Source organism: Anoplopoma fimbria, unplaced genomic scaffold (genome assembly GCF_027596085.1).
Source record: "Anoplopoma fimbria isolate UVic2021 breed Golden Eagle Sablefish unplaced genomic scaffold, Afim_UVic_2022 Un_contig_7917_pilon_pilon, whole genome shotgun sequence".
NCBI classification, from domain to species: domain Eukaryota; kingdom Metazoa; phylum Chordata; class Actinopteri; order Perciformes; family Anoplopomatidae; genus Anoplopoma; species Anoplopoma fimbria.
This window is the reverse complement of record NW_026552559.1, coordinates 30,066-41,901: the sequence shown is the minus strand read 5'-3', so window position 1 is coordinate 41,901 and position 11,836 is coordinate 30,066. Positions and strand designations below refer to the sequence as shown.

The window sequence follows — 11,836 nt, the reverse complement described above, 5'->3', positions numbered from 1 at the left end:
CTAGGGTGTTTTTAACTTTCAGTTAATCATTTTCACCAAGTTTAAAATGCTTCTATATTCAACTGTAAGAAAAACCACATTGCTACAGTATAAAGTATAATCAATCCTTAAAACAAACTATTTCTTTTGTTTTTTATTCAACATTGCAGCTCACAAACAATATTGCACACAAGATCCAGGCATCAAACACATTGACAGATAATGTCTCTCCTCCACTCTTCTCTCTAATGAACCACTCCAGTGTGGATATGAGAAAGGTGGAAATAGGCCCGTCACGTTAAAATTGTACCGGGGCGAAAATTGTACCGGCCTACGTCATCAGTTGTTTACATCTTGACAACCTGCCTGGCAACAGACGACGCGATCGTCTGTTGCCGGGCAGGTTGCAAAAAACATTCGGCTCATGTTTCCAAAAGACGAAATAACATAATACAGATAACGGATCGCTAGATAACACTTGTTTTTACTTTATATTTGTATTGTATTTAATTGTTTAATCGAATAGCAACAGACGACGCGATCGTCTGTTGCCGGGAAACGGGCGATCGTGTCAAATGACGTAGGAAGGTTCTTGTACATTCCCACGTCATTTGACGCGATCGCCTCGATTAAACAATTAAATACAATACAAATATAAAGTAAAAACAAGTGTTATCTAGCGATCCGTTATCTGTATTATGTTATTTCGTCTTTTGGAAACATGAGCCGAATGTTGTCGGCAGGTTGTCAAGATGTAAACAACTGATGACGTAGGCCGGTACAATTTTCGCCCCGGTACAATTTTAACGTGACAGCCCAAATGAATATATTTACACATTTCACAAAATGACACACAACTTTATGCACATGAAAAAAGTTAGTTGACCAGAACAACCAGTACGTGAGGAATAGGATATGTACACAACCTATGCATATTTAAAATGAAAACAAAGGCACAATATATTGGCTCACATCTCTACCATAGGCATTTTGTAAGGCAAAGGGCTTATACATTTCAAGACTGTCTGCTTTTATAACATCTTTGTCATCACTTTCAAATACTTGGTAGGCATGAAAATGTTCACTGAATTGATCAACCACAAGTTTTGTCACTAGGAAGTACATAACACTTTCAACTAAAAGGATCTTTTGTATTCTGCAAAACACTGGCATTTCATGTTCAATCCCTCTGCAAACAACTAGTCCTGTCCTGTACTCTGTCCCACTGATTCTAACCCAATTAGTCGAGAAGATGTCTTTTGGTACAGCATGAAGGGCTCGGGCAAACCTTTCACTATCCTCATCAAAATGAAATGGTTTCAAAGGTCCATACTCCATATGGTTTAAAGGTGATGTCTCCCAATGATATCCTATAGACATTTGATGTTTTTTGGCAAGAGATTTGGTGATGTTCTTGAAGTTTTTAAGAGTGTTCTTGAATACTTTGTGTTTTGCTTCAAATCTCATGCTCCACATATGAAGTAGAGGCCCTATTTTTCTTATGCAAGCTGGGTAGTGTATCATGAAATGATGTTTTGGGATCAGGTTTCTGTGCGGATACAGCTGTTTGAACAACTCATGATGTTCCATTATTAGATGTTTTAAAAGTACAGTCATGCCTAGTGTAACAGAAGGAGAAAATATGATGTTGATAATCTGCAGTAAAATCAACAGCAAAAGCCAGTTTTTGTTTCCTTCTGGCACAATGTCACCAAAAAGTAAAGGGATGTTCCTCACAAGACAAAGAGTCTGAATGGAATTGAGGCCGATGTTATTGCCAATACTGTCTAAATTAATCCTTGTAGGACGGTTTTTTCGCTCCAAGTACCCATAGTCAAAAGCATAAATTCTAGATAACAGATCAGGCTTTGACAGAACATTTTCTGAGAGATATTCCAAAAGTAACTTTATCTCATACTGAGCCACCCCTTCTAGGATGTCGTGCATTATGTCGAAAGAAAAATTGTGGCTAACATGAAAGAACTGTAGGCCATTAAGAGATGAATTCCTTTTTAAACCAAACACTGATAACTTCTGTGGGTCTGATTGCAACTCATTGCAGTGCATTTCAAAAAGCTCTTTTCCACGCAAGATTATCTTTGGGTGGTCCTCACTGTAAACATTCTGGGCATCACCTTTTTCAATCAAACATAAACGACAGTAATAACGTCCATTAAAAGACTCTGTAAACCCTAAAATTGCATGCATTCCCAAGTTGTCCCCAGTTATCTGACATATAGTGCCATGGACTTTTTCAGTGGAGAAGGGCAAGTCAAGACCGTGACTTTCCAGTGTTTTAATGTCATTTATCAGAGGCTGAAGAATAGGATCAAAGCCATATTTTTTTACATCTTCAGTGTGAAACAGTGCGACCAAATGGATGTTCATCACAGCAGAGTTAAACTTTGGTGGCAGATTTCTAAGGACAAAATAGAGAGCACCCATTTTGTGAATACCGCGTTTTGAACCCAGTGGGTTAGCAGTTTCAAAGTCATCATAGTACATCTGAATTTGTAAAGAAGTCGGATGTTTAGAGAACAATGCATGCGTCTTAAAATAACTACCATCACAAAAGTCTTCAAATATGTCAGTTTTGGATACAAAAGTTTCCCCAAGCAATTTACAAATATCCGAATTGCGGCACATGAATTGGATAGTTTTCAAAATTGGAACGTAAACAAAAGTGTCTTTTACTTGAACTTGATCATAAGTACCGGTTTGTTTATTTCGCCTTGTATCGAATCGATGTCCTAACATTATTTCTACAGGCTCAACAACACCCCATTTTTCGTTGAAATATCTTGTTCTTTTAGTTTCAGTATTAAAGCTTACAAATGGATTTTCAAAAGTATCAAGACCTTCTAATGTAGATCGGATAGGATTGTCTTTAGGCACAGCAGATAGTATTTCTTGCTTAACTTGGGAGTGCAGTCCAGTAGCAAGTTCTTCCAAATCACTAACAATTGTTGAAACAAGACTATTTGCCATACCACTTTCTTGAAGTTTAGCTACAATTGAGGCACTGATATTTTTAGTATGTTCTTTGTTAAGACCAGATACATTGTCCTCAAAACAACCAGCCTCTAAGCTCTGTGGGACACCTGTTTCACCAACTTCTGAAGTACTTTGGACACTGTGATGGATAGCTTGAAAGGACTCCGGGTTTGCTGCAACACCACTTTGACAAAAATTCTCCTCATGAACTCTCATTAAATGTTTTTTGAAACCGGAATATGACAAAAACTGACGCCTACAACGATCTTGTGCACAAACCAACTTAAACCTCCTGCTAGGATAGAAACTGTGATCAATTCTTAAATGGGTTACCAAGGACTGGACAGCCTGGTGTACAGCTTCACATATGAAACACTTATACATTTTAATACGTTTTTAATTTTATACGTTTTAATCCTAGTTCAGGAGTTTTGCCCGCAACTCACGGATTCTTGGAGACTCATCTGTTGTTGTGACATCGATGTTGTAGACTGTTGTCTGCACAAATGTGTAGAGCTGGACCAGGGACTCCTCGTATGACAGGTTGAACACGTAGTGTGATTTGAACAGTTCATCAAAAGCACCTAAGGAGCTGGTGGCTTGGCAGGGGATGAGCTGTTTGTCAACGACAATATAGAAGTTGTCAATCTTGTTCTGGGTGCGACCAGCAGCAAGGATGTACGGTTGTTGACCCTTTCTCCCACGCAGGTGTTCATCAATGCTGCAGCACGACTGAAAAACAGAATAAGTTGAACACCTTAATGTTAGTGCTCCCCCTTTTACGATGTTATTCAATAGTTTGCTTTTCAATATCGTGTTTGACAAATATCACTAATTTTTTTCCATTTCTTTTTTCTATTTCATGAATTAATTCTGAAAAATCCATCTAAAGCGCGTTAATGGCAAGGAAGGCCTTGTATATTAAATCATAAAGTCCATGAAGTAATGGCAGGGGGTGTAGGGATGGAGGAGGTCAGAGAGGTAACGGGGGCCAGAGCATGCAGGGACTTGTAGGTGAGTAGGAGGATTTTAAACTTGATCCGGGACTTAACAGGTAACCAGTGGAGTTGCATCAGGATGGGGGTGATGTGTATTAAATGTAATTTATCAAATGCAAAAGTCTGCTTTGTATATGGGCCTTTGGCCTACCTGCTCGCTAAGCGATACGCATCAGCCTTTGAAAAACTCATATTGGTCAACTACATTAGTTCTCTCTTTTGTTGCTGGGGAAAGAACAGATGAGACATCCATACCTTGTGAAAGTGAACCATTTTTTCCACTGCATCACTGGCACTGATTTTGCTCCTCTTCCGTCCAGCTGTGGGTGGCAAGAGATGAAGGAGCAGCAGCAGAGAAGCCATGTCACTGTCCCAGCCTATCAGGGGGGAGATACAACACAAAACAAGTCATCAGTATCTACTTGGAAGGCACAAAGTAAAGAGCACTAGCTATTTGGAATGAAAACCAACACTGCACACTTACTAGTGTCATCATTCTCCGTAGGTTTCTCAGCAGCATTCAGAAGTCGGCACAGCTCTTTTGACTGAGTCAGTTGTTTGGCCTCTTTGATAACCTTGTACTTGAATGCCGTGTCCCACTTTTCAAGCATCTTGGATGCTGTTTCACCACCAAACAGCAGCAGGAAGTCTTGATTCAGCTGTTGATCATACACCAATGTAAATACATTACGCTAATGGTCAGAGTATAATTAACTATTGGAACCCAACCAAATTAAAGACAAGAGTTTAAAGACTGGATTTTAAATAAAATTCACAACTCACTAGTCCTTTGACATCTATAAAACGTGGAAATGTTTTGAAGACGTCGGCAGATCTCTGTGCATCACGCACTAGGTCTTGGCGATGTTGTAAGGTCAACTTCATCTTCTCAAACACACCTGCTTCATCAGGAGAGTGAACAAGAAAAGAAATAGCCTCCCTGCAAGCATCTCCATCAAGCTGCTGCTGCTCTGTGGCAGCTGGTCTTTGGCGCTTTGGTCCTTGTAGTTGAGGCACTGTGGCTGCCTGTGGACTGCCCGTCGCCCGGTTCTTCCTGGACATGGTCCTCAGGCGCCATGATAAAAATCCTGTGTTTTTCACCCCATCATAGAAGTGCTCCTGTGAAGATGATTCAAACACTATTACAAAGGCCTATCACTACTTGATCTTAAGTTATTTTTCGTCTTCATGGCTATCTTCATGGTCGAGTCAAACTTTGTAGCAAACTTTGCTCAGTGGTACTATGTCGTGCATCTTTTAGATCAGTATAAATTAACAGTGCATTCAATCATGTAAGCTAAACCCAAAAGCTCTTGTCTGTAAAACTTTATTAGAAAGTAACCTTTTTTTTTTTTTTAAAACTTACATATCCCTTTGGAGAAAAAGGATCCTTCAGCGAGGGAAAGAGTGTAATGATTCCCAGGGCATACTTCTCTTTTTGCTGACGTGGAACAATCCTCCTTTAGAGAAAAAACTATTCAACATCAAAATCCAAATGCTCCACTAATGACTATAGCAACACAACTGTTATTTCAAAATTCATTACATTCCTTCTTAATAAACCATTTCTAAACAGAAAAGTTTGTTAAAATGTATTTAAGAACCACGTACCCATGCATTTCAGTCATATGGCTAGTCAGAATGTTAACAAGGTGTCTCCGGGTGCTGTGCGTCAACGTATTTTCTGACTTGTACTCTTCCAGGACATCCTCACCTCCAGGTTTCCTTAGCAAGGCATTTTCTACCATCTTTTCACATAAGAGAAATAGATCAGTGTACATTTCAGTCTTCTGTGATAAAATAATTTGAACAATAACCTGCCAAAATGTGCCTGTTCCGATTTACTTTCCTCGCTAAATGAACAATTCTAATTCATGCACCTTTCTAAATGTCAAAATACTGATTGGTGATAATCTCAAATGAAATGACACTGTATATGTTTGCAAGTGACAACTATTGCTCAAGTACCTCTTTCGCTGCCTCTGACCCTGAGGCCTCTGTGGTACTTCTGTTCATGACTTCAAAGTTGGATACATTTCTGTCTATGGGAATCCCCGTTCTCTTCGACTGGAGAGGTCATTATCACTCGAAGAAGGTGACATGGTATCCGTGAGGGAAGATGGTGATGAATGATCTAAAGGAGAGAAAACTTTAAAAACAAGGAAATCTGCTATTGTGGGGATGACAGTCAGAAGTAGAAATTATTTTTGATATGGTTATGATTTCAAATAAAACCATTGACTGTCATTTTTGACTCAGAAAACTGACCCAGTGTAACATGCTTAGAACAATAACAAAATTAGCAAATGGATGCCGATCCATAGTTTGCTAAAATGTGTTAATTTCTTGACCTATTTTGTCTCTCCATTACAATCTGTGCCGCAGTAAAAACGTACCGGGAATGCTGTTATATAATGTCAGGCAAAAGTCAGGATTGGCCTCTATCATTTCATGAAGCTTGTCTTCATCCACTGTTGGCAATACGTTTGTTGACGTAACAAACTGACCTTGTATGAGACAGACATGGGATAATCAAAACCCAACCCACATTTTCAAATTTGGATGCTGATCTGCATTTTGCTTAAATATTTTCAGTCAGACTGACAGACATACAGCAGTCTATCTTTACCATTTTGTTCAGCAAAAACAGCAGATAGGCCTACCTTCAACTGAAAAGCTGTCACATACTGTCAGGCATAAGTCAGGATTGGACTCTATCAGTTCAAGAAGGATGTCTTCATCCACTGCTGTGTCGGTTTCATCAAAGATTTGAAGGTCAGTCGCATCAGGAAGACCAAACTTGCTTTTGACTATGGGAAAGATTAGCATCACATCAGATAATTCCTGAAGCAGGTTTTCAAGCAAATATTTTGATGACTGATCAAGCAATTTATATCGGACACTAATTTTAAATTGTTAATATATTCAAGTTATGCCAAATCTACACCACATTCTAAACCTTGACTGTACCTGTGAGCAAAATAAGGGGATTTGAAAACAGTTGTTAAAGTAGGCACTATTAGCCATATTTAATGGTTCCCTCTATTTCAAATGTCAAAAAAATAAGGCTTGCACCAAGAAGCATATTGTCATCTGCAGGCTAAAACTGATAATGCAATTAACTGTCATAAGGGTTAATGATCCATGTCCAACAAACTATTCATACCAACAACACAGAAAAATACAGCCTTGCCTTGCCTTGCCTAATAGTTGTTTTTTTGTAAAGGCGGCAATATATTGTTACACAAGATGGTTACTCACCTTCATTGATGAATTCCAAATAGGTGAAGCCTGACTGCAATCTGATGTACTTCTTGGTACCCTGGTATTTCACCTTCAGCAACATGATGCCTTATCTAAAAAACAAAAAACAGTGGAGATAATGTTAAAGTTTTAATTATTCCTTTGCCAGGAGTTATAAACAGAAATTGCAAGTCATGTGGCCATTAGCTAAAAAATACACTACATGCATATTTTAGTTATCTAACTTAGCACTAAGTTTCCTTTCATTTCAGAGATCGCAACAAAAAGGTTCTGGCCTGGGCATCAAGCGTGGTTGGTTGGTCTGTATGCGAGTTAATGAAACGTTTGAGATTATTGTAAAATAGGCGCGATACATGCCTGCTAACCGAGATCCTATCATACTAATCTTCCTTGCTCTGAATGGGACGATATCGTTTTCAAATATAAATAAAAAATACATACGTTGTGCAAAGGAATAATGCACGCATAATAATGCAATAATAATGCAAATGAATAATGCACGGAACAAACGTATCACTTCAATGCAGTTTAATAGAGGATAGACAGCTGACAAATGTCCATTTAGCAGACGCTTTTAACCAAAGCGACTTGCAATAAGTACATTTGTCATAAGAAGTGAAACGATATATCGCTGTCAGTGACAGTGATAATGGCAGCTGTGTTTTCTGTTTTGTGTTCAATAGTTATTGAGTGCAACATCCATAGTGATTTTGATACAAAGTGATGATAAGCGGGAGTATTTATAGAAAATATTTGCGATCTAGAACGTTCGTATTTAAGCTTATACCACGGTCTGCGGGAATACTCGATTCTGATTGATGCAGCTAGCTGCTATGGTCCGTCCTAATTACTGGAGGAGTGAACAACGTTTCCGTTGCATGAGAACCCAACGGGCGTGTAATGGTGGTTCCGGGTATTAGTCGGACCCTCAGGCGTAACCAGGGAAACAAATGTATGTTTTGTGGAAAACTTTATATTCAGATTGTAAAACGCATGAAAATATAAATTAATGGTCTTAATTTGGTCACCGTTGGTAAGTGACCGTGGTATAAGCGGGATAATGCCCTTCGCGGAGGCCCTTCGCGGAGGGCAACCGTCCTCCGCTTCGCGTCGGACGGTTCACGCCTCCACGTCGTCCATTAATTCCTGATATTGGACACCTCGTCGGGCATTATCCCTTACGTGAATCATTTTCATTTGCTCTCCATACCACCATCCAACCAACCAATCGCGTGTAGTCATGCTTTAAACAAAAATACGTTTTTGAAATCGTCACATACACAAACTAATCGACAAGACGAGGGATAAATGACAAGGGATATATCTCTTGTCTTTTATCCCTCTATTCCCCACTATTCACGGAGCCTGAGGTGAATCATTTTTAAAATAAATAGTCTAGATCGATAGTCAAGTCTTTATTAATACCAAACGACACAAATCGTCGGGCATTCATTTAGGTGATTCGGCTCACACAGGACTGTAGCCTACAAGACCACACAGAACAAGGGATACAAGTCTGACTGGACATAGAAAGTACATTACATTAAAACCACACACGTTGATAGACGGATAGATAGACAGATAGCCCTAGATAGATAGATAAATATGTTCCATTATTTGCCTTGCGGAGCCAGCCAGTCCTGTGCGCCAATGCTAATTAGCCATGTGCGCCAATGCTAATTAGCCATGTGCGCCAATGCTAATTAGCCATGTGCGCCAACGTCAATTTGTTTGACGAATGAGTGCAGATCATGATTTGCAGATGCAGATCAGTGAAACACATTTTAACTAGCCTACTACAACACGCAAATATACTAAACCACTCATTTAAAAATCGGCCAAGCCAGAACATGCCAGAATCGATCATGCATAACTTTAATCACCCTCCAGAACCCAACTTTGTTGAAAATACATTAGCATTAATTTACCCAGCCAGAAACTTTTCAAGCACCCTCCAGAACTTAAAACACCAGTTCATTAACTGCACTTCTGTTAAAATTAGCTAATTAGCATAGATAATTTACCCAGCCTGGCACATTTGCTAAATTGCACTACAGCTTGCTTAGCCCTGCTGAATCGGTCTTATTGCTTAGAACTTAAAACTAAAAAGAGCCAGTTCATTAACTGAGAGTGCAAAATTGCAACAACACCACGCACAGAGCTATTTTAGCACTGCAAGTGTTAAAATAACACCAAAATCAACACTAAGCAACTCGAAATAATTAACACTGAAATATTAACACTATTTAACACCGCAGATTTTGCTGTGTATGTACTACACGGGAAACGGAAACTTACCAGGTATTCTTTGAAGAGGGAGTCGGGATCTTCATTGAGATATATTATCAGGCTTTTAAGGACACACTCCCGCCTGATTTCGATGTCGTCACGCTAAAACACAAGCCACAAAATAGGAGGACACTTAGCCAAATACAGGTGCAATGGTGGAACAAGAAGTAGAACAGGTTATTGAAGAGCAAAGGCTTGTTTGTCAAGAGCCTACTATGATACCAATACCCCACAAATGCACTTACACTTGCTTTACAAGGTGGTTGGCTGTTGGCGCGTTTCAATAAATACCCACACTACTAAAATTACATTTTGTTGAATGCTTGTTCATATTATTGCAATGAAGTACTATCTTAATATTTATTAAGTATTTCCAAATGAGCAACTACTGTATATACAATAAGATCCTAAAATAAATCCCACAGCACAATAGTATTGTCTTCTTTGCATCATCACAAACCTCATCTTTGATCGCCAGGATCCTTTTTATCTTCTGTCCTTTCACACCCCCTTGGCTCTCAAAGATTTGGAAGAGTTTCTCAGAGAAGTGGTCCAGCTGGGCCAGGAACTTTGTTTGCAGAGGTTTTGTTGTGATCCGCAGGAACTCTTCATTCACCTTGAGAATATTTTGAGAAGTAAAAATAAATGGCCATTAATTGATTGTTATAAATCGCTCAGACAGGCATGTGGGGCTATCACCAAATTATAATTAAAATGTTGCAGCCACTTATTACCGTGCCATAAAAAGTCAACAAGAGACTAATTTGAGTTTGTTCGTCTCACCCCTGCATACAAATGTACTGATGTACTTACTCCACTTTCCTGGAACAGGGCTGGCCATCTGTCTTTGAAGTCGCCAATCATTGGCCTCTCCTCCACAATGTCGAGGCGTCTGTGTGAGAAGGTTTTCTCCATTTTTGCCTTTATCACCACTTCATTGTCACGCTTTTTCAGTTCTGATAATAAAGCAATTCTCTCCCTCTCCAAGCTTTCTGCAGTTTCACCTTTTGGGTGCAGAGGTATGTAGTTCACCTCAGCCTTTCTTGGTTTTTTTATGTTGGCTGCAGCTTTGTCCTTGCCTTTTCTTTTGTGCTTCAAAGAGTTCACACGTATTTCAGGATGTCCCAGTCGCCCCAGTTTTGTTCGATAGTTTTGCGCTTTATACTTCAGTGATTGTTTCCAACCCCAAAACCCGTCCTGGATCCCAGCTGTCCCAAACAAGGATGAGCCCTTGTCAAAGCTTCTGCTACCTCCTCACACTGATAGTCTTTAGGGTATTTTGTGTACTTCATCATTTCTTCAGTTAGGCCATCAAGAATGACTGATTTCAGCTTTGGGCCAGGGTTGAAGCACGTGCCATTTGTCTCAAACTCTGCATTCTTCTGCTGTAGTTCAAATTCAGCCTCGAATGTAAACTTAGGGACAACAAAAATCCTAGGCCAGGAGGATAATCCTGAGAACTGAACTTCTGGGGATGAGCATGGTGTTGACGTGTACATGGTATCGTCACTGCAGGATGACTCTAAGGACGAAAGTGTTTTTTGAAGATCTGGGACAGTGGAACTTGAGGTTTCACCAGGTAAGTGTAAAGGGTATAATGTAACATAGGTCTCCTCAGGTTCCAGGATTGCAGTGCATATTACTTTCACTGTGCTTTTGTTTTGAATTTCTGAAACTGAACTAAGGTTCATGAACGCATTAAAGTCAGTATCCATATACTGTAAACGAAATTCTTCCTTCAACTGAAAGAAAGTCTTTATGGTTGCATGGAGCTCTTCGACTGTCGATGGAATTCCAGTCACCAGGGGCAATTTTCTTGAGTCAGACTCATCCGCAAAAATGATCCGCAGGACAGCAGGAGCTTCCATTACGGAACACCTTTTAATCTAGGAGAAAAAAGGGAGAGGAAATCAATACATGTGTGTAGGGCTGGGCGATTAATCAAATTTAGAACAGCTCGATACATATCTGTACATTACTTCAGATTTGAACATATTCTATTTTACTATTTTGTGTATTTTTTAAGGCGAAATTTCAAAGGTCCCTCAGTTACAAGGTGTTTTTGGGGAGAGACATGCTGAATAAATACATCATGTTTTCAAACTCAAAAAATAATCATGATTTCAATATTGACCAAATTAATCGTGGTTATGATTTTTTCCATAATCAAGCAGCCCTACAAGTGTGCTATATTTCAGAGGTTTCCAAGACTCAGTGTTCAGACAGGTTTAGACAGTGGCACTAACCTTTGACAATGACAAATCTTTTCAGAGTTACCATGCGCAAACCTCCGACCATATACTCCACAAGGG

The 11,836-nt window shown here is 39.4% G+C and overlaps 1 protein-coding gene across 1 annotated transcript; it reads right to left on the bottom strand.

The window, feature by feature from the left end:
* Positions 1–3,390: 3,390 nt before the first annotated feature.
* LOC129115999 (uncharacterized) lies at positions 3,391–10,439 on the bottom strand. The gene is made up of 8 exons (XM_054627147.1): positions 10,338–10,439; positions 9,985–10,140; positions 9,534–9,626; positions 5,583–5,719; positions 5,338–5,431; positions 4,450–4,630; positions 4,227–4,291; positions 3,391–3,705 (listed from the first exon to the last, which is right to left on the bottom strand). The coding sequence occupies exons 1-8, from the start codon at positions 10,437–10,439 to the stop codon at positions 3,391–3,393; spliced, it is 1,143 nt and encodes a 380-aa protein (XP_054483122.1).
* Between the last annotated feature and the right edge of the window lie 1,397 nt (positions 10,440–11,836).